The sequence below is a fragment of the Eumetopias jubatus genome, unplaced genomic scaffold (genome assembly GCF_037043125.1).
Source record: "Eumetopias jubatus isolate StellerSeaLion01/CBP00866 unplaced genomic scaffold, mEumJub1_p1.0 scaffold_4, whole genome shotgun sequence".
NCBI classification, from domain to species: Eukaryota; Metazoa; Chordata; class Mammalia; order Carnivora; family Otariidae; genus Eumetopias; species Eumetopias jubatus.
The window spans coordinates 15,805,110-15,830,942 of NW_028274810.1; the positions used below are offsets into that span (position 1 = coordinate 15,805,110).

A 25,833-nucleotide genomic window follows, 5' to 3' on the forward strand; every position below is an offset into this window, starting at 1 on the left:
GTGTTGCTGAGGGTGGCTCTGAACCTGGCATCATCGTGATCACCTGGCTCTGAGATTAACTAACACCTTGGATGTCAGTGCTGGCGACAGCTGCTGGTGTTGCTAATGTTTCCCACTCTCAGCGCTCGGGAGACACTTGCCTGGGGTACCTGTTCTAGATCAGGGCTTCTCCAGCCACAGCGCACCTAGGAATCCTGTGCAAATCTTTCTGCACACAGGCTTCGATTCGGTGGGTCTGAAGTGAGCCTGCAGTTCTGCGTTTCTAACAAGCTCCCAGGTGATGCCAGTGCTGTTGGTCTAGGGACCAGACCTTGAGATTATTTCATTACGAACGAGCTGGAAGTACTGGGATTAAAAACCCCTGGTCTAAGGGGGGAGTGGGAGGGATGGGGTGGCTGGGTGGTGGGCATGGGGGAGGGTGTGTGCTGTGAATTGTGTGGGACTGACAAGTCACAGACCTGTACCCCTGAAACAAATAATACATTATATGTTCATTAAACAAATGAAAAAAAAAAACCCTTGGTCTAAAAGGATAGTGACAAAATTATAATGTCGGTTCAGAGCTCACAGTTTGCAAAGACTTGGCAGAAGAACAGTTGCAAGCTTAGGAAGGTGAGGACAAACGTCAGGGGATACTGCATCCCAGGCCTCCCAGTTCAGGCGGAGGGCACCTGCCTACATTCTGCTCATGTAAATCTGCCTTATATGTGAAATGCAGGGTGCCCCTGTACCCCTAAAAGTGAGAAGTGATCAAAGAAAATACAGGGGCAAAGCCTTTTTTAAATTATAAAAACAATTTATGCTTACCGCAAAACAAATAAGATAGAAAAAAGTATAAAGAACATTTCACAGAAAAATCATAGCTAATGTGTTAGTGTGAATCTGTCCAGTCTTTTTTCTTCTCCGCAGACACATACACATTTTTGCAAAACTGGGATCATGCTATATATATTGTTTTATGATGCTTTTTCTCTTTTAACATTCTATCGTGGGCATTTCAACAATCATGTAGAATAAACCTATGGCTTCATTTTTAAGGACTGCATTGTATTTCCTTATACCAATTCATTTAACCAATCCCTTGTTGATGGACATTTGGTTTGTTCTGGTTCTTTGATATTACAAACACTGCTTTGGTAATCATTTCATATGCAAGCTTTGGGCCATACTCGATTATTTCCTTAGACTAAAAACCTAGCACTGCCATTAACAGTTCAAGAGGCACAGAGTGAAAATTCTGATAAACTGGCCCTTAGCAAGGTGGTGTCATGCCCCAGCTGTGCATCAGAAAGGAGCTGTGTCCCTACCCTACCCCCAAGCCCACCCTGGGGATTTTTTTTTTCTTTCCAATCTTTGCCAAAGTGATAAGTGAAACTGGTATCTCATTGTTTTCATCTGTATTTCTTGGACTGTTTGTGAAATTTAACTCATTTTCATATGTTCCTCGGCCATTGCCACCTCCTCTTTGACAACATCAACATTTTAACTAATATTTGCAAAACCGAAACTGAAGCCACTTTTTTTTTAAAGGCAGACAAGTTGGAAAATACTAAGAACAAATAACGTTCCACATTGAGATTTGTATTATACAAAGGGCTCTGACAGGTGCACAAAGGAGCAGGAAAATTGTGGTTAAGAACACAAGCAGAAGGGGAAAGTTTCAAATCCCAGTTCTGCCACTTACTCTCTGTGACCTTGCCAAGTTGCTGAAATTCTCTGAGCCTCAGGATGCCAGGAGGGCGAGAAGGAACCAAGCAGGTTGTATGAGGAGGACCTGGCACAATGAGCAGGCCACAAACGGTTGTTTTTGTTAGTAAGGAAACACCGAAAATCTCCAAAAAAGTAACGGACAAAGGAGATGAACTAAAAGTCACAAGTAGGAAACACAGCCAATAAATAAGCACATGGAGAAATGTTTATCTCCTTTAATAACAGAGGCAACTAATACAAGGTGCCACTGCCCCGCTTTTTAAATGAACAAAAATATTTCCAAGGATAATACCTGATGCAGAGGAAGGTGGGGTCAAACTGAGCTGCCCACATTGTTGGTGGCTGTGTCATTCTTACAACGTCTGTGGAAAGCAATTTGGCAACAGGTATCATCGCGCAAACATGTTCACGACCTTTGACCTAGACATTTCCTAAGGAAGTAATTCAAAATATGGAAAAACCTATCTGTACAAGGATGCTTGTGCCAGCATTGTTTATAATGGGGAGAAGAGCACGTGTTCTGTTTACAGAAAGGGTAAAAACCGTAGTAAAAAATACACTCTGGGTGGTGTCAGGCGTTTCCGTGAAGTCGTGTAATTTTTCTGTGTTAAAAAGGGACATATAAACAGTAATTTCAGCCTCTAAATAGTCCTAAAGCCTGTTTTAATTCGTAGTTGAATGCATTTCTTTGGAAAAGCTTGTAGAGCTCTACGAAGAGTGGTCAGATTGATGGATTTAAAAATTATCTTCCTAAATCTGTTCATCCTCCGGTGGAGCCTGGGGAAATTTGAAACTAAGGAAAGAAAAAGGGGGAAAGTATTCTCTCATCTGTAAACTAGATGTTTAAATGTTTGGAGGAGGAGAGAGGCCAAGCCAGTATTGAAACCTTCTCTCTTTAAGCCCCAAGCCATTATAGCACAGACCCCGCCGAGCAAGATATCAGAGCAAAGGAGTCCCGGAGAGGTGAGTTCAGCTGCCTCTGTGCGTGAGCGGCGGCGGGATGAGTCACTTCCTCACTCACAGCGACATCTGTGTGTGCTTTGTGGTGCAGGAGAACCCCATCAACACCCCGGGAAGGCAGGACCACGCAGAGACGACCAGTCCAAGCTGTGACTTTTGCCATGGGGTCCTTGAACGGTGAGGGCTTCTTGCTGCTAAACCCCAGGGCAGGTGGGAATCAGTGCGGGGATAATAGCTCCGGTGAGAGTGGGTGAACAGGTGCCAGAAGCCACTGGCCAAGTTACAGATCGCAGATCGCAGGGCTGGGCATGCCCCGCCTCCCTCCCGATTCACAAATCCCTCTCACGGTGGCTCTTGAGTGGGGTGAGCATCAGAGTCATCGGGAAGATGGTTAAATAATGCACATGCCTCACCCTCACCTACTGTGTCAGCCTCACTGGGGCTGGAGCCCTGGTAGGAATACTTCTTTTAAATCTGCTCAGGTGATTCTCAGAAGTTCCCTTGGTTAAGAATCATGGCTACAGCCCACGAAGGGTGGTTTGTCCTGTAGGCTCTGTCAGAACATTACCCAGACGGGAGATGATTGTGCACCATTCATAGAGCAGCTTCTTGTGATGAGTGAAAATCTGCCCCTTCCCTCCCTCTGTCCCCAGTCCCACTGGAAATAAACCCAATCCCACCTCTCGGGGTTCACTTCTCCCCATTCTTGGTCAAGAAATCTTCCAGAGGTTAAGAAGCTGTCAACTGTGCCAAAGAAGCATCGATGTAAAATCCTAAGGAGAAATCCTTAATGTTCTTGAAATTTTCTTTGGATCAACTGTTAGCCCATGTGGATTCAGAATCATTTATTTGAAGCTTCTATTAGTGAGAGGCGCTACCTCCATGCTCAGGAGGCACCGTGGATGCAGGCCAAAGCTGGGCTAATTTACCTTGGAAAGGTCAAGAGTCAAGGAGGGAGGAGCTGTTTAGCAACCATTATTACGTGTCCATAATGGGCTCTAATAGAAGCAGGTGACAAAGATGAACCATGAGAGACGATGGACTCTGAGAAACAAACTGAGGGTTCTAGAGGGGAGGGGGTGGGGGGATGGGTTAGCCTGGTGATGGGTATTAAAGAGGGCACATTCTGCATGGAGCACTGGGTGTTATACGCAAACAATGAATCATGGAACACTACATCACAAACTAATGATGTAATGTATGGTGATTAACATAACAATAAAAAATTTAAAGAAAAAAAAAGAAGCAGGTGACAAGATCTGAAGCTCGAAAGGATTCCATCACGGGAATGGGCGCTTGTCCTAAGTGTTCTAGTGAGTGTCCGCCCCCTAAAAAGTGCATGATGTTTGTGCTAAAAATGACCATGCGTCATCTGGTGTGGACCATTACTTTAAACCAACATGCCAGTCATTGGCTTTGACTCTCCTTTAAATATAAGGGGCAATAATGATGCCTACTCCCTGAGTCACCCCAGGCCCACTATTTTTATTTATTGAATGAAACCTCGGTTTTGGAATTTTTTTAATTGTATTAAGTATAATAAAAATAGCTTGACATTTAAAAAACATTTTGATTAAGCATTCGAGGTATTAAATGCTTCTCTTCCAAATCCCTAGTCTAGACCCTACAGAGACTCTTAAGTATCAAGTCAGGGACTGATGTTCCAGACTAAATTTTCTCTTTTATGACGGACAAGAGGGAAGGAAAAGCACAGCCAAGTGTGAAATCAGATCTAACAATGAATGTACCCCTGGGGTGTGAAATAGAGATAAACATGATTTATAAATTGAAATCTTGGTAAACTACATAATACCTGAGGGATTAATTGAACAAAGGGCTACATATACTCTTTACTCTTCTAGAAGATTAGATATCTCTCAGATGGGACATGTGCTTTATGAAGTTTGCTGATGTTTGAGGGATATTTATATATATGCAGATAAATGATATATATGCTACAGATAAAATGCATATTCCTTTGTGCTACGTCTGATGCAGGATTTTGTACGCTCTAGCTACTTTGTCTTCTTGGAAAACTGTCTTCTCAAGTAGAATTGCCCTTAGCTTTTATGTCTGGCAAGAAGATTTTAGTGCACAAAGAAGTTTAAAAGAGGCAGAAAAAGAAAGTCATGTGTGGGACTGAACTCCCTTGAAAGAGATCCAAGTTTTCCACTTTGGAGAGCAGATGTTCAAATGCCCCAAAGGCGGAAGGAGGAGACAGAAAATGAGGTGTGAGAAAATATGTGAGTCAGGAGGAAAGCATGTTTTTCCAAGCGGGGGGTGGGGGGGTGGGGAGGGCCCAGCTTCTCAGCCCCCAGCCCCACCAACTCCAAGCACAGCGCCTGTCTCCACGGCAGCCAGCAGGCCTGGGCAGGGTTGGGGGGGTGCTGCATTCAGCAAGCAATGTCTGGAGCTCGTTCCCGCTTCCCCCACTTCCCCCACTTCCCCCCCCCGCCTCCCCTCCCCGTCCACCACCCCCCCCCCCCCCCCCCCCCCGCCCTGGGGTGGAAATCAGTCTCATTCCTCTCACCAGCTATGTCCCGGACATCAAGGGCACAGTGCCTTCCACACTAAGAATGAGCAACTTTCCCGGAGGGCTATTAGTGTATCTCAGGGGTTGTGCGAGGGCTTCGTTAAGAATTATGATTAATCAGAATTTTTTTGAAGGAGTTAGAATTTCTGTGAAGAAGGGAGGCTGAAGCAACAGACAGGTCAGAGAAAGTGTCCTGGTAGACAACTGGAAGGTATCTTTCTAATGCCCCCTGGTGGCCTTGTACAGCTAAAATTAACCAATGTGCTCCCGCCGCTTTTAGCCCCATACACACCGGACAAAATCCACCTTGCTGGGCGTTCTGGACACACTCAGCTTGCACTTGTGGAGCCAAAGCCACATGACCTAGCACTGACATGGAGCACAGCTTCTTCCCCTGGTAAGAGCTGATTTTGAGACACGAATATGAAGAAAACCCCAAATCTTATAATTCCATATTTCAAATTTCTATATTGCATATGTGTGCATGGTGATTAGATAGCATCCTCTGGGGAACAGAACAGATTTACTTTTTAACATTTAGTATACATATTCTTACCAGGCCAAGCGGTGCTAGGTGCAGTTTCTTATAGGGAGGCTCTCAAAAATGCGGGCAGCTCTGTGTTGAGGACAAGACACCACTCCTGTATCGTCCCAGGCTCTGATCTAAGAAATTTAACATTTCAGTTTTACCAGCACATTCACGATCTCCAGGAGAAGCAGTCTAAAAATTTATGGGATCTTTTTTTTTTTAAAGATTTTATTTATTTGAGAGAGAGAATGAGAGAGAGAGAGAGAGAGAGCATGAGAGGGGGTTGGGTCAGAGGGAGAAGCAGACTCCCTGCTGATCAGGGAGCCCGATGTGGGACTCGATCCCGGGACTCCAGGATCATGACCTGAGCCGAAGGCAGTTGCTTAACCAACCGAGCCACCCAGGTGCCCCAAAATTTATGGGATCTTATGCACCTTTTTCAGGAAGGAAAACATGGAGAAAAAAGGACACAGAAAGACCAACTGCGGAAGGTGTCCCCCTGCCATTCCAGAAAAGGCACAGCATGCCAGTTCGATTCTCAGTAAGTTGAGGGGCCCGGGGCGGTGGTCCCTCTCCATGGGTCTGCTCCCTGCAGGCAGACCATCTGCCACACCAAACAGCTTTACCTAGACAAGGGAGTTGCCTATTGTATTTTTTTTTTTTTGCAATATGTAAAAAATTAAAAATGGAATAGATTCAAATGGGTCAAATGTGGTCAGACAGGGTGAAAGTGCCCACCTGTGTTTGTGCGGGAGTCCCAGCACTCCATGCCCTCAGCTGTGAGGTGGCCTCCACTCTGGGTGTCATCCTTCCAGCATGACCCAAAATCCCCACCTGGTGAGCTTCCTGGCCATGGGAGACTTGCTGCCGACTTGTCCATACACATTTCACAGAAGCAAAGAAAATTAGAGCTGGGAGGAGACCAGGAGAGCATGCAGGGCATGGAATTCAATGATGTTTAGTCAGAGGAGTCTTCCTCCAAAGGTAGTTTAAGCAGAAAAACATCCCGTGGCAGAACCACCCTGGTTGAGGAAGAGGTGAAGCCGAGGCCTGCCTGTTCAGGCAGCTCCTGAGCATGAATCCCCACCGAGGCTGGTCTACCCTGTTTATACACAAGAACCAGGGCCAGAGACCTAACGAGGCTTGTTCATGCTCATACAAGCTGTGGGCCAAGAGCCTTTCCTTCGACCCAGTGTTCTTTCTGTTCTGTCATGTGTAGTTCTACTTCTTCTCCATAGATGATTCATTTTCTTCTTCTTCTTCTTTAAAGAATTTATTTATTTATTTGAGAGAGAGAGAGAGAGAGCACGAGCAGGGGGAGCAGCGGGGGCAGAGGGAGAATCAGACTCCCCGCTGAGCAGGGAGCCCGACACAGGACTTGATCCCAGGACCACAGGATCATGACCTGAGCCAAAGGCAGACACTTAACCAACTGAGCCACCCAGGCACCCCAAAGATTCATTTTCTAATAGTCATAGTAATGTTTCATCAATTGAACACCTACTACACCAGATGCCGTACCAGGACAGGCTTTCCAAGTGTGGTCAGAAGGCTCTGGGGGTCCCTGAGACCCTTCTGGGGGGCTGTGAGACCCTCTCTTTCCCAGCTACATATCCGTGCAAGGCCGATACTGCAACTGACTAATGCAGGTGCAGCCGTCGAATCCAGCTGCCTTCTAGTAAGCCAGGTATTCAAGACACTTGCCAAAACATAGAATACTGCCACTCTTCTGATGCCTTTCATTTTTAAAAATAGCTTTTTTGCATTAAAAACCTGTTATTGTGGGGTGCCTGGATGACTCAGTGAGTTGAGGGTTGGACTCTTGGTTTCAGCTCAGATCATGATCTTGGGGTCATGGGATGAAGCCCAGCATCGGGCCCTGTGCTCAGCACGGAGTCTGCTTGTCCTTCTCCCTCACCCTCTGCCCCCCCCCCCCGACTCTGCGAGCTCATGCACGCATGCTCTTTCTCTCTCTCTTAAATAAATGAATACTATTTTTTAAAAAACCGGGGTGCCTGCGTGGCTCAGTTGGTTAAGCATCTGCCTTCGGCTCAGGTCATGATCTTGGGGTTCTGGGATCGAGTCCCGCGTTGGGGTCCCTGCTCAGAATTAAGTCTACTTCTCCCTCTCCCTCCCCTTCCGCTCCCCTTGTGCTCCCTCTCTGTCAATTGAATAAATAAAATCTTTAAAAAATTTAAAAAAAACCCTTATTTTATCAGCATGAAATGAATTACTGTTGGTTTTAAATGACATAATAAAAATATTTTTAAATGTTTCAGTTTAAAATTCTATTTAAAAAAAGCCTTAGGACTTGCCTTTCAGTCTTGGGAAGATCTGAATGATTCTGCACAAGCAAAAATGATTTGAAATTTATAATAGATCCCTCTCTAGCAGTCCATCTTCAACCGACTGAATGTCATATAATAGCTCTTCTCCAATGCAGGGTGAGATTTTTCACCACGAGTACAAGAAATGGCATATATTATGATACAGGATAGATAAAAACTATAATAAGTAAAGCTCTTTAGGGTTCTCAATTTTAAGAGTATAAAAGGGTTCTGACAAAAAATTTGAGAACTGCTGACATAGTGCATAATATTTAGCTATCCTTATATCCCTGTAAGTAGAAATTATTATCTTTATTTTACAGATAAGGAAATGGAGGATCAGAGAAATTCAGTAACTTGCCAAAGAGCTGGTGTATTTCTACTGCTCTATAGTGAAGTATCCCAAAATATAATGGGTTCAAAACAACAAACATTTTCTGTCTCAGAACTTCTATGGGTCAGGAGTTTGGGAGCAGCTTAGCTGAGTGATTCAGGCTCAAGTTCTCTGATGAGGTTGTAGTCAGATGTTGGCCAGTACCACCCTCAACTGAAGGCCTGACCGGGACCAGAGAATCTGCCTCTATGATGGTTCACTCACAAGGCCACTGGGAGGAGGTTTTAGTTCCTCACTGTGTGTGCCTCTCCAATAGGCTGCTTGAGTGTCATTATGGCATGGCAGCCAAGTGATCCAAGAGAAAGACCAACATGGAAGCTTCAGTGTCTTTTATGACCTAGTTTTGGAAGTGATACATCATCATTATCACGTTATTTGTGAGAAGCAAGTCACTAAATCCAGCCCACACTCAAGGAGAGAAGAATTAGGCTCTACCTTCTGAAGAACATATCAAAGAATTTGTGGACATATTTTTAACCATCACTGCTAACTAATGGCAGACCCAGACTTCAAACTCAGGTCTATCTGAACCTCATGCTCTTTCCACTATACAACCTTCCCAGGGAATGCCCTCAATTCTTTATTGCAATTTCCTTGAGTTATGGATTGAGAAGGAATTCAATGACTATTTTTTTAAAAGATTTTATCTATTTATTTGAGAGAGAGAGAGAGAGAGAGTGCATGCACGAGTGGGAGGAGAGGAACAGAGGGGAGGGAGAGAATCTCCAGCAGACTCCACACTGAGCATGGAGCCCGACTCAGGGAGCTCAATCTCATGACCCTGAGATCACAACCTGAACCCAAACCAAGAGTCAGACGCTCCACCAGCTGAGTCACCCAGGTGCCCCTCAATGACTACTGACTGAGATATGGAAAAGAAAAAAACATCCCTAGAGCTCATCCCATTGTGACTTACTCTTTGAAAGATAATGTTACAAATGAGCATAATCACCAGAGTAGCAAGGCAGGTAGCGTCGGCAGAGTCTTTGTCCCCTGGTCTCACCTCTCCTGGAGCTGAGATGTTGCTTGAACACCCAAGCCTGATGTGCTCACTTGTCTGGCCCAGCCTCTCACACTCTAGCCTTACCTGGAGGGCTCCATCGCCCACAGCCTGCCAGGTCCTAGACCTGCACTAGACACACACGCTCTCTACTACTAGCCCCTCTGTGGCACAGATAAGGGCAAAGCTATAATTCAGTTTCCCATATCAGCTTATGGATTTGATGTAGAGAAAAACCATCTTTCCAACTCTCTGGGTGACAAAACACAAGCTCTTGGCCATAACAGGGTCTGAGAAAAGAATGAGGGTGTATCAGGGCAAATCTGGAAAAATATCGATCTTGCATTTGTAATTGGTTCAGTGGGCCACGTTCTCACGGACCCATCCATTCAGCAGACCTTCCCTAAGCACCTCCATGTGCGAGGAAATTCTTGAGGCTTTCCTATAAGATCTGTTACTTACCAAAACATCTCTCAGTTGTCATAAGGGGATTCCAGATGTCATCCCGAGGCTGGGAACTCCCCTTGGGAACACAACTGGGGAAGTGGACACTTTGGCGCCCACTGGTTAGAGCTGCCACACTTTATGACTCTAGTGAAGAAACTCACACTTCCTTTGTGTAACTTGGGCTTTTCCAGGTTCTGCTGCAGGCCCCAGAGGCTCTTCTGCTTCTGGGACTGGATTGCAGAGTAATAAATGTGAGAACTGTGGCACTAAGCGTCATAATTCCCGAAGAGTCTATGGCAAAGAGCCACTTGAAGGTGAGCGCGACTCGGGGCCCTTGCACGGAAGGCCTAAGTGGGGACAGCTGCTGTCCACGGTAGTGAGTTGTATTTTTCATCTTTTCTTTTTAGAATTTCATTATAGATACAACATGCCAGGAGAGAATTACTTAAACCCTAACGAAAGAAGTGCCTTTGTCAAGCTCTGCTTTTTAAACGAAAATAAAAATTCTTCACCTTGTAAGTACCTCTGCTGCACGATCTCATCTTTGTAAGCAGGCTGCTCTCCCAGGCATGCGGGACCCGCATCACACCGGCCACTCCTTCCCTTGGTGGGGTGGGGTGGGCCCTGCCCTCCCCAGTCTGCTGCTTGGCTCTCCAGTACTCACCTGAGGCCCCCGCATCCTGGATGGCCAGAGTCTGGGCCGGGGCTGGGAGATAGGAAATCCTAGCAATAAAGGACTCTGAAAGTTATTAAGTGCTAACTCAGTGTAGATTGATAACAAATAGTAAATATTTGCTACACAAATGACCAACTGAAGAGTCACTACTAGTATTGCTATTATTCAGGAGTGGTGAAAGCTTTAAGTATGTCCCTGCTAAAAGTCCGCATGTAAAGAAACAGACTATTTTTATACTCCTTAAACATGCTAATTTCAATGCAAAATTTTGCTGTCTTTGGAAAAAATTAAAAGCCCACAAACATTTATTTATAAAGATGAGTAAGACATGGCTCCTCCCTCCCCAAGGAGTTCACCATTTATTGAAAGGAACTCGTACCCAAATAAGGGAAGTTCGTGGCAAAATGTGGTGCCAGAATTAACAAAGTCAGAGTGTGCTGAGGGAACAAAATGGAGGGAAGGAAATACTCCGCATTTTGCTTCTGAACCACAGCCATATCTGGTTCTTTGACATCCTCTCCTTGTGGGAAAGTTCATACCTCCGGCGCTTTCTCTCCCTATCTGTGGACAGGGCATCAGGGAGACTGTTTCTAATCTTTCACAATTGCCAATTTCCAAGATGAAGGAATGCCATTTCCCAGATTGAACTCAGCTGTACATCCCCTACGCGCCCCCCTCCAGCTGCCAAATCCTTCACGTGCATGTATTCTCTCGAGATGACAGCCACTAAAACTCTGCAGAAGCAACAGAGCAGATTTCTTTACTATCTCCTTGGCCTTTGGGTCTACAGTCCATGAGACTTGTCATTCCAATATATGAGGGAATGAGGGATCAACTGAGTCATCTGAAGTGTGACTTTGAGCTGCATTAGTAAATATATAGTGGCCAAGAGGGTAGAAGTCATAGGGAGGCATTGCTCAGCGTTGAAAAGAACCTTCCAGAAATTGGAATGCAGTGGGCTGTTGTGGGAGGTCCTGAGCCCCATCTGTAGAGATGTCTCTACAGATCCCATCCGGAGACAGTGTACTTTGTCAGGATGTTGCAAATGGTGTAGACCAGACTAGAACTGGACAAGATGACCCTATGATCCTTCCCAACTCTGAGTTTCTATGTTTCAAATAAAATCCAGAATTATATTTGGAGACTAGCAAAAGATTAAGACTGAACTCTTTAGTATCTCTGCTCATCACGACTTAAGTTCGGGTGGTCAACATGACTAATTTGGACTTTCTAGCTTCTGCTCTGCCTTTCATGTCTCAGGGACAATGTCTCCCAGTTCCCTTGTCAAATGGGACCCTTCTGAGGGGGAATGAAGCCTAGCTACGAGAGACTGGCAAGTAAGACAGGAGACCAGGGAAGGAGAACCAGCAACAGAGAAGGCATATTTATTGGCCATTGACTCTTCTCTCTTCCTTTCCCTGGCTTTCTTCTTGTCTTCCATGGTGTCTTTCCTACATTTATCTTCTTTTCTCTTTAGTCTCTATTTTCTGGAATTGTCTTAGTAACGTAATTTAGTTTCTGACTCCTAGAAACCTTGCTCATGTGTTTGGGGAAGACTTCAATCCCCGTCAAAGGGATTATCTACCCCTCCACTTCAGATGAAGTAGCTGAGTGCACGGAAGTTGGGTGGTATGCTCAGGTATCACACAGTAGCACCCAGCCAACCCCAACCTAGACTCCTGGTCTTGTGGCTACTGATAAAATGCCCTTTAAAAGTTGAATTTCTTAAAATAAATAAGTTGAATTTCTTTTCCTGAATTCAGAAGACTTGAAAGTTCTTTGTTTTCTATGTTCCCTAATTTTCTTACTTTTTAAAATTTCATGAAATATTTCCTTCATACAGAAAAGTTTGGGAAATGATACCCATATATCCACCATCTGGGGATCATTTCTGATGCTCTGAATTTAATCATAGCTAACATTTTTCAGCTTGTTCAAAACCAGAATGGATCTGTTCCCAGACATCAAATCCAAAATCCTCTCATGATGAACATGAGCCCATACCAGGAAAGTAAGTATTATTTTATTATTAATAACAACAAAAATGACTACCAATTAGTTGGATACATACCATGTGCTTAGTGCATGAAATTACTGGCCCAAGATCACCTAGATCATAAGTAGTCGAGCCAAGATTCAAACCAAAGTATGGCTGATACTTCAAACGTTCATTTGTTCTTCAACAAGTATTTGAGTGTTAATAGCAGCCTCTTGTGCTGGTTTCTGAGGGCACAGTGATTAAATTAAACTACTGTCCCTGCCGTCATGGAAGTTACTTTTTTGGTAGAAGAGCCAGTCTTTGTAAGTGCCAAAAAGGGATGTACTGAGTGCCATTACCTAATTTGGAGGTTCAGTGAAGCTTAACACCAAAGGATAAGTGTGAATCAACTAGCAAGGGGATGTAGAGGTAAGAGTGAAGACATTCCAGTCTAAGAGAGCTTGCTGGAATGGGAAGGCCCCTTGGCAAGTTCTGGATCAGTGTAGTATGCATGGCTGTGGGCCATGATGGGGCTGGTGAGGGGAAGCTGGTGGGATGGGTAGGGCCAGACCATGCAAGGGCTTGTTGGCTACGGGAAGGATTTCAGACTCTTGAGTATAATAAGCCAATGAAGGGTGTTTGTAAAGTTTCTGTGTTTTAAAAGATCATTCTAACTACCAAAGGAGTGGGAATGGAGTAGAGGAGTTAAGGATTGGAGCACAGCGGCCAAGTAAGAGGCTGGTGCAATATTCCAGGTGAAATGATGGTAGCTTGGCCAAGGGTGGTAGAGAAGGAAAGAGAGAGGTCTAGTATTCAAGAGCTATTTAGGAGGTAGAATCAATAGTGTAGCAGAGTGGTTAATAGTTCAGGCTCTGCACTCACTCAGTCTGAACTCACTAGCTCCTATGATAATGCAGTGCAGTGTTAAAGAATGTGGCCTCTGGCGAGGTCTTGGGTTTGCATCTTGGTTCTGTGTCCTTGAGCTGGTTGCCTGACCTCTCGGTGCCTCCTTTTCCCCACATTTCTCCATTATTCCCCAAATGGGAATCATAATAGTGCCAAACTCATTGAGGATTGGGTCAATACATATAAAGCAGTTGGAAAGGTACCTGGCATTCAGCAAGTGATGGCTATTATTGTTGATCATGGTGACCGATTGGATGTAGGGAGACAGAGGACTCTGAAGCCCACACCCTTCCCACTGCACTGCACTGCCCCGCTCTGCCTGGAGTTTTTCATTAGCTAGGGGCTCCTGATGCTCATGTTCTCTGATGCTCTCAACTGGACGACAGATCCAATGTGTTAAACTAACCTGTGGAACCAACTCATGTGAATGTGGTAGGGGAGGGGGGCGATGAAGGGAGGCTTTGGGTTTGAGCATTTGAAGCCAGACTTTCTGGAGATGACTGCTACAAGTGTCCTATGTACCAAAGAAGTAATGCTTAACAGAAGGACTCTTAAGCCAGGGAGACGTAAGGATGGCTCCATGGCCCACCTGTCAACAGGCAATGTCTTGTGGCAACCCTTAAGGCCACTACTCATTGTTGTGCAAAGCATAACACCAGGCAGTGCCCTTCACATACACTGTGAGTGAAACCTTCCAGAGCTATGCAGTGCGCAACTGGAACAACCGTATATGGTGACACTGGCCCCCCTTATTCACCCAGACCATCAAGAGACGAGAGTCATACTTACAGTGTAGTAGGCAACGGGAGCCTGCTTAAAGAGGTGCTGCTTTTATCTTTCTACTGCTGCTGCCTCCTTACTCTGTAAGCTCACTGGTGCTAGAATGAACTCAACTCAAAGTGCCTGCAATTGGCAGATTTGTGTGCATTTGTTTTATAAATATGCAGGGTAGAAGGTTGGCCCGAAAAGAATGAAAACCTAATAAAAATCGGAGTTTTTCCTCTTTCTTTGGCAACAGAAGAGACATTCTGGGAGAAAACACCCTTCATGGTTGTGGAACAAACTATTTCTGTGGTCAGCCACAACAGGACTATAGGCAAAAGACAGAGAGAGCACAAACTCCTCACCCCCAACACACACACACACACACACACAGCCATTACTGAACCACCACAGAGCTCAAGGGGAGAGGGGAGCTTTATACAAATATGCTTTTGCCTTCCAGAAAAAATCTTAAGGTTTTCGTGACCTACCATTCAGACCTTGCTACACCCTCACCCCATTTCCACTCCTGCAGGATTTCTGGAAGCAAATCCTTAAGCAACTTTGGCAGTACCGAAGAAACAGAATCTGAGGTGAGGACTTAGAAAAGAAAAACAAAAACATTCTAGAATTCTTGCAGCTTGTAAGTATGGTCTTGACCACAAAACCAATGGCTTTTAAATTATTACAGTATGGGGGCGCCAGAAAATGCTCCGCTAAACACAATTTGTGCTCAGCACTAACACAGAGACACACAGCCTGAGCAGCCACGTGGTTTGTATTATTCCTAAATTGGTTCCAAGGGAAATTTCCTGGAGAAAGTGTTTTGTGGGTGGTGCCTCGGCTACAGGATCCCTTGGGCTAGGAGTGAAGGCAGCGGAGACTGTTTCCAGCTGCTCCCAAGTCTGTTCCAGTGACACTGGCATTAGAACTGCCTGGTTCCCAATTTTCCAATCAAATTCCATGCCACTTTCAAATGCTTCCAACACAAGCACTAATCCCCCTGGGTGCGCTCTCAGGGGTTATGACTCCTCCGTCCCCTTCGATGACCCCCAAAGGGCTTGCCTTCTTTCTCACAGATCTCTTCCTCTGTGGCAGGGCAACAGCCTGGCAGGTTGCTGATCTCACCCTCTGGTTCACACTCATCGGTCACGTGTTGGGTCTTTTTTTTTTTTTTCTGTCCCTTTCCCTAAAAAATATATTCCATCTCAGACTGGTTTCCTAGGAAACCAACCGTCAAAAACAGTAATAGACTGGGTGGGAAAAGAATACTCCAAAAATTCCACCTTGCAATGTTTAATAATGAGATAACCCAATTAAGAGAAACAGTAACTTTATACAAAATGTGTGGACTTTTCCTCTGTAGATTTTAAACTCGTCTTTGGCTCATGCCCTGAGGACAGCAACCATTTTGAAAGACACTACTGATCGAATGATTACAGCTATTGCAGAAGATCTTGCCAAAGTACAGAGATGGAGGAATCGACTGAAATACTAGTTCGACCCAAGGCAACTGAGAACTTAAAAAAAAAAGACAAATGCAAAGAAAACTGATCTTCCCCCCAAAAGTATCTTATTATACTATTTAGGAAGGTGACTTTCTAGAGAAAATACCAAAACCATAAGAAATGGGGGGGGGCCACCAAGTGCTTAAAAAGAAAAAACAATGGATCCCTGATTCTTAAAATTGAAATCAACAAGTATTTATTTTAAAATAAATCTTATTCCTAACTCATAATAAAAGAAATCAAAGCAATAAACTAGGAGTGCCTGGCTGACTCTGTGGGAAGAGCATGTGACTCTTGATCTCAGGGTCAAGAGTTCGAGCCCCACCTTGGGTGTAGATTACTAAAAAAAAAAAAAAGGATAGAACCAAACTATACCTTTGCCTATTAGTATGGCAAAAACTAAAGTTTAGAAAAGCCAGTGTCAGCGAGGCTGGGGGTGACAGGTGCTCTTGTACCCTGGGGATGGAAGTGTAAATTGGTGTAACCTGGTGGGAAGGCAACTTGGTATCAAATCCTACAAATGTAAAAGGACTTGCCTTCTGAGCAGAAACCCCACTATTAGCAATTACTTCATAGGTGACTCACACAATAGGCCATCGTATTACACATGGGTGGCCACTGGAGCACTGAGGGAAAGAGCCCCCACATGGAACGATCTAATACCCTCTGTGGGGATTCATAAATAACGACAGACATACAGTTAGTGCTCTGCACCAGTGGAAAAAAAGGGGGTGGATAATCTTGCAAGATAGTGAAAAAAAGCAAGACGACTAATAATATATGTAGTGTGACCTCATTTGTGTATGTTTTTCAAAGGGCATACATATTTTCTGGAATGGATACACAAAAATATTCAGTGGACCTCCAGGAAATGGAAACTGGGCATTGTTCAGGGAAGGATCTTTACTTTTTTACTTTCTGTACAGTATGAAATTCTTACAATATGTTTATAATGTAAATTACATGAAGATCTCTTGAAGTCAGATGCAAAAATGTTAGTCCTAGATTAATGAATTTGGGACAAAGTGAAGACAATTCACTAAAACTATGTACCGGGGATTAACTAAATGTATAGCATTTCATGTAGAATGTCAGAACAAGATTTTGATTTGCTTAAGACTGGTTTATAACCTCTTTAATGACAGAGCAGCACATGATTGGCTCTTTCCCTGCTTCCCGAGGTCTCTATTTACTCGAAACACTCAACAAATGGTTTCCCAACCCCCAGAACTTTGCTCAGGGGTAGAGAGAGTTGAATCCATTCCCACTTTGAAGATTTTTTGTGGCCAAGGCAGCTGCTATTTGTCTAGCTGGCTGGAGAATTGACTATTTTTAACTTTGGGGCTTGGAAATTGGTTTAGGGTGCCTTAGAAGAGATAAAGTAGAGGTCAGGCTGAAGATGTTTCTGACTTTGTGGCTGAAGGTACTTTAAGTCTTGGCACCATAAGGAAGAGAGTGAAGACTGGTAGTAGCATTTTTTTTTAAAGATTTTATTTGACAGAGAGACACAGTGAGAGCAGGAACACAAGCAGGGGGAGTGGCAGAGGGAGAAGCAGGCTTCCCGCTGAGCAGGGAGCCCGATGTGGGGCTCGATCCCAGGACCCTGGGATCATGACCTGAGCCGAAGGCAGACGCTTAACCAACTGAACCACCCAGGCGCCCGCGGTAGTAGAATTTTAAGAAAAAAAAAAAAGGGAGCTTTAACTGTGTATATGCTAAGAGGCTTCTAGATTCATCACTTACCTAAATTTAATCACCACTTGATAACCTGTTTTGTCTGCCAAGCATCACTGTCCTGTCCCCAAGTTTAAAATTACACTTCCTTGGCTTGAAGGGTTCTCGTATGATTCATTAGTTCTTAATCTTTTCTGGGTTCAACCGTCTTTGAGAAACTGAAGAAAGCTATGGAGTCTCCCTCCCCCATGCCCCCCCGCTTGCAGGGAAAAGAGATATAAGAACACACACAATTTTTAAAAGTTCATGGACACCTAAAGCAAACCCATGGAATCCAGGTTAGAAAGGACCACCATAAATGAATGTTCCTAAACCCTCAACTAACCTTTAGAGAAACATAACTGTTGTAATCATTTATTTAAAAATATGGCCCATCTCTGCTTTATTAAACTATATCCTAAATGTAATTTTACATTTCCTTAATGATTGAGGATTATTATGAACCATCACTGCAACGTGCTTAATCCAAGAAACAGAAATAGGGCAATGTCCTTAAGAATTTCTGGAAAAGTGCAAGGCTCTGACTTACAAAGATAACTTTATATTTACTGATCCTGTAGCCTTGGCTGTCTCCTCCCTTCTTTGTGTAAATTTTGACATCTCTCTTCTAGCTCTGCTGCAGTAACAGACCAGAAAAACAAGTTCATTAGCGAAAAGTAATTGTATTTCTAATGCTGAGTCAAGGGGCTCACCATTGCTGAGAGCAGCGGGGTGGCAGCATCCACCATCCAGAGGACTCTTCCTGCGTACTTCCAACATGTAGTTGTGCTCCGGTGGCTTGAGGCTGCCAGGAGCAAGAAGCAGGATGAGCAGCAATGCTTTTAACTCTTTAAAATAAAGTCCTAGCCGTCAACTTTATTAGATTATGCAAATGAAAACTCACCTTTTAATCACTTTCAACGGTAATCTTACAGTTAAGGATTTAAAATAGACCTAATTCATACTAAATTTGAATATGTTTATTTTTAATACCCAAAATGTTGTTTTGGTAGTAGAAATTTTACCGTGGGATGAAGACTTTGTTGCTCCTTTGATTTTTAAAAGAAAACTGCCTGCAACCTGACAATTCACAAAGGGTTACAAATACCTGAGTTATGGGGGCATACATCTTACAAAATAAACTGTCAGGATCTGGATCTTTGCGGCTCAAATCCAAGAACTTTTGTGTCTTTGTGAATGGCTGATATTTTTCTTATTTTTTTGTGAATATGGCTGAACAATGTGAACCCACTATACTTTATAAACCAAGCACACTTCAACAGGAAGCAAGCATGGGCTTCCGAGATAGCGAATAAATGGTTTCAGTTAGTTTTAACAGCAAAGTATCTTTTTCGGGGTCTTATCAGAATCTGTAATTGCTAATTCTGGAGGTGGAATCAGTTTATACCAGGAATTTATGTGAGATGACAACTTATGTCTTCAAATTCAGTGAGAGATTTAGGAAACATGATCTAAATCTAAGCCTAAAATATATGTAAGAGTGCAGGCCTCAAAGGATCTCACATCACTGTGACATGACAAAGTAATCACCGAGGTGTTACGTGACTGAAGGGGTCAGTGTGTGCTGCCATCACACTCTTGGTTCCATCTGTCACAGGGCACTGGATCAGTGTAAATCTCTGTTCCACACACATACTAACTCTGGACGGATAGTAACCAAGGTACACAAGGGCCTCAGATAAAACACAGACAACAAAAACCAACCCTTTCACTGGCAATGAACTGTTCCCATGTTCGATGCATGGAGACAAGCCTTTCCTCTCCACACGCACACCCAGGTTAAGTTACATAACCTTTTTGTGCCCTAGTTTTCTCGGCTTTCAGATGGAGATGATGATAATGGTGCCTATCCTCGCAGGATTGAGAAGATTAAATGAGGTAATATAAGCACTTTGAAACACTGCCTGGCACATACAAAGTTCTAAGTAAGCACCTGCATATTATTATTCTGTTATCACTACCTAGTAAACTAGCAAGTTATGAAATATATCAAAAAATAACATTCCTACATAAAAGATGTTTGAAAATAACGTAAAAGATCCAATTCCTATGGAACCACGAAAGACAGGTATGGCAGCTGCAGTACCTATACGAGCAAAATACAGGTCTTCAAAGTCAGAAAGATTTAGGGAAATAAAGACATTCTATATTCCTGAATTTCCAGTTTCAATATTATAGAGCTGTCAATTTTTTTTTTTTTTAGAGATTTTATTTATTTATTTGAGAGAGTGAACAGGCTGAGGGAGAGGGAGAAGCAGACTCCCCGCTGAGCAGGGAGCCCAATGCGGGGCTCGATCCCAGGACCCTGGGATCATGACCTGAGCCGAAGGCAGACCCTTAACCAACTGAGCCACCCAGGCGCCCGAGCTGTCAATTCCTCTTAAATTAACCTATAAATTTATTGCAAACCTAATGAAAATACCAAAATAACCTTTGGTATTAACAAAATGATACTAAAGTTCATTAAAAAAATGTAATAGAAAATCTCTGAAAATAAGTGATTTAGGTGTGGGTGGAGATTATATGTCACACGTTAAAATATAGCATGAGTTAGGGGTGTCTGGCTGACTCAGCTGGTGAAGCATGCCACTCTTGATCTTGGGGTCATGAGTTCGAGCTCCACATGTGGCATGGAGCTTAAAATATTTTTTAGACCTTTTTTTTTTTTTTAAAGATTTTATTTATTTGACAGAGAGAGAAAAAGAGCACAAGCAGTGGGGACCGGCAGGGAGAGGGAGAAGCAGGCTCCCCGCTGAGCAGGGAGCCCGACCCGACCCGGGGCTCAATCCCAGGACCCCGGGATCATGACCTGAGCCAAAGGCTGATGAGACACTTAACTAGCCACCCCAGGCACCCTTAAAATTTTTTTAAAATAAAATATAGCATGAATTAAAATAGGGAAAAAGATATATGAATGATAGGTCAATAAAAGAGAATTCAGAAATAGACCAAAATACAAATATACATTTAGTCTATGATAAAGGTAGTATTCCAGACTAGACGGGGAAAGAGGGATTACCCAACAAAATCTGTACAATATCTGGCTGTTTAGGAAGAAAGCTGGATCCCTGTTAAATACTGTATCAGTCAGGGTTCACTGTAGGAACAGAAACTCCGCAGGTATTTCAAAGAATAGAAATCAACACAGGTCCTTAAAAATCAGAGAAAAAGGGGCCCCTGGGTGGCTCAGTCAGTTAAACATCTGACTTTGGCTCAGGTTATGATCTCAGGGGTCTTGAGATTGAGCCCTGTGTTGGGTTCTGTGCTCAGTGGGGAGTCTGCTTCTCCCTCTCCCTCTGCCCCTCCCCCTGCTTGTTCTCAGTCTCTTTCAAATAAATAAATAAATACTATCTTTTTTAAAAAATCAGAGAAAAAGCTGAAGGGGCAGAAACTGGGGGCCAACATGCTTTTAGACTCAGGTTATATCATCTTCTGGGATGCAGGGCACAGAAGTCAGCGCCGTTGCTGCCACCAGCACTGCCTCAAGCCCATGCAGCAGGTGGCAGACACTGAAACATGGAGTCTAGTTGCTACAAACAACTTCAGGTGGCAGGAGCTTGCTTGTCCACTGGTACAGTATGGTAGATGGTCTCTACCTTCCAAATCTTGACCAAATGCAAATCATTGGCAGAACCTAACCAGTTCTGAACCCTGCTTATCTTTGAGTCTGCAAAACTTCATTTTTAGCCTTTCATCCCCTGTGGTATGAGATGGGGAGGCATGGGACATAATGCCAAGTGCTAAGAGACAATACCTGGCATACATTCTCACACTAAAGTCAATTCCAGATGGATGAATTACCTGTAAAAATAAAATGAGCCTATTGAAATGTTCTAGAAGAAACAATAAGTGAATTTATCATTTTGGTTGTAAAAGGTTATTTCTAAGTACAACATATAATTCAGAAACCAAAAAGGAAAAGCGATGGGTTTATCTACATAAAAATTTAAAATGGTGGCATCTATCAACATGTTGACTCTTGAACAACACGGGTTTGAACTGCACAGGTCCACTTAAGACAGACTTTTTTGGACAAATATAATACTGTAAATGTATTTTAACATTTTTTTCTCCCACTTTATTGTAAGAATATAATATATAATACAAAATTTGTGTTAACTGACTTTATGTTTTCAATAAGGCTTCTGGTCAACAGTATGCTATTAGTAAAGTTTTTGAGGAGCAAACAGTTTTTCAACAGATTTTCAACTGCATGGTTGGGGTTGGGGGGCAGGGGTCAGCTAAACCCATGTTGTTCAAATGTCAACTATATTTAAATGCACAAATACTTTGACCAGCTATGCCATTGCTAGAAGATATTATAGAAGTATTTGTGTGTGTTTGCAAAGGTATGTACCCAAACAATGCAGCATTATATATAAGAGCAAAACTCTGAAGATGAGTAATATATAAAATTATGAGGCCACTATGAGGCCAGGTAAAAGGAGAGATTTGAAATGAACACGTTCCCTTTGTGTAACACATGTGCAGACATATCCTTTTATTATCCAAACTTATACAGATATTACATTGTTTTTATAAAAAGTCAACAGGGGTTATCTTGGTGGGAAGATTATGGTGCATTCTTTTTCTTTTTTGTAACTGTGTGATTTAGAACTTTTAAACTTCCCAACTTCCCCTTCCTCCCCTGCCCCCAAGAAGATAACTTTTGTAACTAATACATTTATTTTCTCTTAGAATATTCACACTTATTTTTGGTTTTCTACTTTAAACATACATGATTTTGAAATTATATAAAACTGTGTTCTTTAGAAGTATCTGGGAAGACAGTATACCCTGTGAAATTATTCTATTTCTATTAATGACAATTATTTTACACATAAAAGAAATTATGAATTTCAATCAAAAAACTGCACTTATAGAAAATCATTCCATGACATACACAGTTTTTTACTTTTACAACCTTTTCATTTAAAATCAGTTCTTTCCCAAAAAACTATACTTGAGCATAAGACAGATAAGTATGTTATAAGTAATCAGTATGTACATAGGTAGTTGTGAAGAATTACCCACAATTCTAATATATTCAGTTCCAAAGGTGAAAAATTTCCTTTTAGAAAGCATTTTAACATTTCTTCTCATCATCTACAAAGCAGCAACACCATTTAAATTATTAAAAATGGCAAACCCAATGATATGTAATCATAAAGTCCCTTAAGAAATAATTTGAAAAATCATTATTCCATAAAATATTTACATTGTTTAAATTACATGATAGCAACCTTGTCTTGATTTATTTTAGTTGAACAAGTTAATAAGAATCTCAAAAAAAAAATCATTATTCATCCTTAATAAAGGAGACTTTATCCTTGGGTTTATTCAGCATCTTTATATCATCCAAAAGCTTTCTGGGTGTTAAAATATGCGTAGAACCTGGTAGGAGAAAAGATAAAATTTCAGAGGCCAGCACTTAATTGGTTAATTATATTGCTCTGTCCCTCAAATTTGCAAAGTGCCATAGCTTGGGGCAATGTAACAAAATTTCTATAGGACACATTCCTGGCATCTGCCTATACCACAGTGTATCAGTCCCTCCTCTTCACTGCACAGCACACTCAGTAAACCACTGCTAGTACTTTGTCTACTTGGTGCAATACACTGATACGCTGACGATCAAAACTGGACGTTACTATCCCTGTGGCAGAACAGAAGAATCACTGCTCATTAAGTAGTGCTGCAGATTTATAGCTGGTGTACAAATGCTGCATTCCATAGAGGAGGAGAGTTTACTTATCAGTGGCTTTGACTGAAGTTCTTAAAACTAAATTCCATATAGGACTTGCCACTGTCAGGTTCACATCCACAAAAACATTCAAAGTACTTCTGTAGTAGAAATGTATTTACATCTCAAAAATTATTTAATAATAAGGGCAAGTCTGGAATATAGTATTTTAAAGGACATTTTTAATAATATCTAAATAATAAAGTATTTTGAAGCTTATTCCCTCAAAATCAGAATATTTAAAAATCAAATTATCAAAAAAGTCAACCAGGAAAAAACTCTAGTACATCAGATAAAACACACTATGATTAATAAGTTTTTTTGCATTCCACAATTTAGACCTACATGTAACTTTCAACATAAAGTTTTGCATTTAGTTTGTTTAAAAAAAATTGGAAAGAGGAAAACATGTCTTACCAATAATAACTTCACAGGATTTATGTGCCTGAGAAACTTCATAAGCACAACGCATTTCAGAGTATGTAATTCCACCAATTACAAAAACAATCAGTTTTGACCCATTTTTTCGGTCCTCTAAGTAATTAGTTCTGGGTTTCTGGCGAGCACTAAAAAATAAACATACACAAACATGTTAAAAACATTTCCAAAGCCATAGTGCTTGTAGAGTTTTTAAAAAGCCTAACTCAAGCAAACTCAAATCTGGCACCAATTACCCTGATTTTATGGAAATGACTTAACTATGGTATGACTGGAGAACCAAGACAGGTTAGGTAGGCCAGCCCCACTTCAAGTTTAATTTTGATCTGATAGAGAGTGTGGACATAACCTAGTTCAGCATTTTTACTCTATACACCTGAAAAGTCTATGACTTACCATTTTTTTAAGGATTTATTTATTTTAGAGAGAGAGAGAGTGTGTAAGGGGGAGGAGTAGAGGGAGGGGGAGAAAGAAACTCAAGCAGACTCCATGCTGAGCACAGAGCCTGACATGGGGCTTGATCTCAGAACCCTGAGATCATGACCTGAGCCAAAACCAAGAGTCAGACGCTTAAGAGAGGCACCCAGGTGCCCCAAAAGTCTGACTTTCTGAAGTCTTTAAAATCCTCTTGTTTCAGTGTCACTCCCGTTTTTTTAACTTCAGAAAGTCACAGACTTCTCAAGTATGTTATTTCTTCATATGAAGTAAAAGAGTGTCAGCTCTATTTTAGAGGTACAGGGAGGGAAGCACCGGATTTGGAGCCAATGTGGTACCAGGACATCCCATGCTGAAACTCACTGAGGTAGGACGGTGGGAGGTACTGAAGACATATCTGCATTCCTGTGTTCACTGTAGCATTATTCACAATAGCCGAAACACGGACAACACTTAAACATCCGTTGGTGGAGAGATGGATAAAGAAAATGTAGTGTATATATGCAGTGGAATATTATGCAGCCTTTAAAAAAAAAGAAGGAAAGGGGTGCCTGGGTGGCTTAGTCAGTTTAGTGTCTGCTTCCGGCTCAGGTCATGACCTCAGGGCCCTGGGATTGAGCCCCGAGGTGGGCTCCCTGCTCAGTGGGGAGTCTGCTTCCCCCTCTCCCTCCACCCCTCACCTGTGCTTGCACGCTCTCTCAAATAAAATTTAAAAAAAAATAAAAATTTAAAAAAGAAGGAAATCCTGCTAACTGCAACAACATGGACGAACCTGAAGGACATTATGCTAAGTGAAATGACATTGGACTCAAAGACAAACATTGCATGATCTTACTACTATGTGGAATCTGAAACAGTCAAATTCATAAGGCAGAGAATACAATGTTGGTTGCCAGGAGCTGGGGCGGGGGAGGGGAAATGAGGTCGTGTTGGTCAAAGGACACGAAGTTTCAGTTATACAAGATGAATTAATTCTGGAGCTCTATTGTACTGCGTGGTAACTATAGTTAACAAAAATTATATTGTATGCTTGAAATCTGCTAAAAGAGTAGATCTTAAATTATTAAATTAAGCCTTCTCACCACACACACACACACACACACACACACACACACACACAAGAAAGAAAATGGTAAGTTTGTGGAGGTGATGGATATATTAATTAGCTTGTGGTGACCATTTTACAATGTACACGTTATCAAAACACCAAGTTGTAGATCTTAAACATATACAGTGCTATTAAGTCAATTACACCTCAATAAAGCTGTTAAAAAAAAGACCTGGTTACAACTCTGATTCTGCTTCTTTCTAATTCGGTAAGACTTTTGGCAAGTTACTGAACCTCTCTCTAATAGTCAAGGGTTGTTTTCAGGACTAAATGAAATAATGCAGAGGATACACGAAGCATGGAATCTGGTACCAAGGAAGCACTCAATAAATAATAGCTAATGTTTCTATCATTTCCTCCCCCAGATGCTCTAGATCAGCACTGTCCAATACAGCAGGCACCAGCTACATGAGGCCATTTAAATTTAAATTAATTAAAATTAAAATTAAAAACGCAGTCACACTAGCCACATATCAAGTGCTCAACAGCTCCACGTGGCTACTGACTCATATTGGAGAGGGCAGATATATGACATTTCCATTACTGAAAGAAAGTTCTATGGGGTAGCACTGCTCGAGATCATAGGAATCACTTTTTTCATCTCACACTCCACTGGTAAAAAATTTTGAGCTTTTATGTGAAAAG

General features: G+C 42.4%; 2 protein-coding genes across 4 annotated transcripts in view; one reads left to right on the forward strand and one right to left on the reverse strand.

Annotated features, from left to right (window-relative positions):
* AKNAD1 (AKNA domain containing 1) overlaps positions 1-15,720 on the forward strand; it is a 34,848-nt gene extending 19,128 nt beyond the window's left edge. Inside the window, exons 7-13 of one of the 2 annotated variants that reach the window (XM_028102186.1) lie at positions 2,762-2,847; positions 6,176-6,273; positions 10,092-10,214; positions 10,308-10,415; positions 12,506-12,587; positions 14,686-14,815; positions 15,589-15,720. In XM_028102186.1, coding sequence (XP_027957987.1) covers positions 2,762-2,847; positions 6,176-6,273; positions 10,092-10,214; positions 10,308-10,415; positions 12,506-12,587; positions 14,686-14,815; positions 15,589-15,720 — 759 coding nt within the window. The remainder of the gene's footprint in view (positions 1-2,761; positions 2,848-6,175; positions 6,274-10,091; positions 10,215-10,307; positions 10,416-12,505; positions 12,588-14,685; positions 14,816-15,588) is intronic. The other variant, XM_088022927.1, reaches the window with a different exon arrangement.
* A 6,215-nt stretch (positions 15,721-21,935) lies between these two features.
* The window catches only part of STXBP3 (syntaxin binding protein 3), a 52,554-nt gene continuing 48,656 nt past the window's right edge, over positions 21,936-25,833 (reverse strand). For both annotated transcript variants that reach the window (XM_028102025.2, XM_028102026.2), the window contains 2 exons: positions 23,625-23,773; positions 21,936-22,858 (listed from right to left, as the gene is read on the reverse strand). In XM_028102025.2, the coding sequence (XP_027957826.1) occupies positions 22,764-22,858; positions 23,625-23,773 (244 nt within the window). In that variant the 3' untranslated portion in view covers positions 21,936-22,763. The remainder of the gene's footprint in view (positions 22,859-23,624; positions 23,774-25,833) is intronic.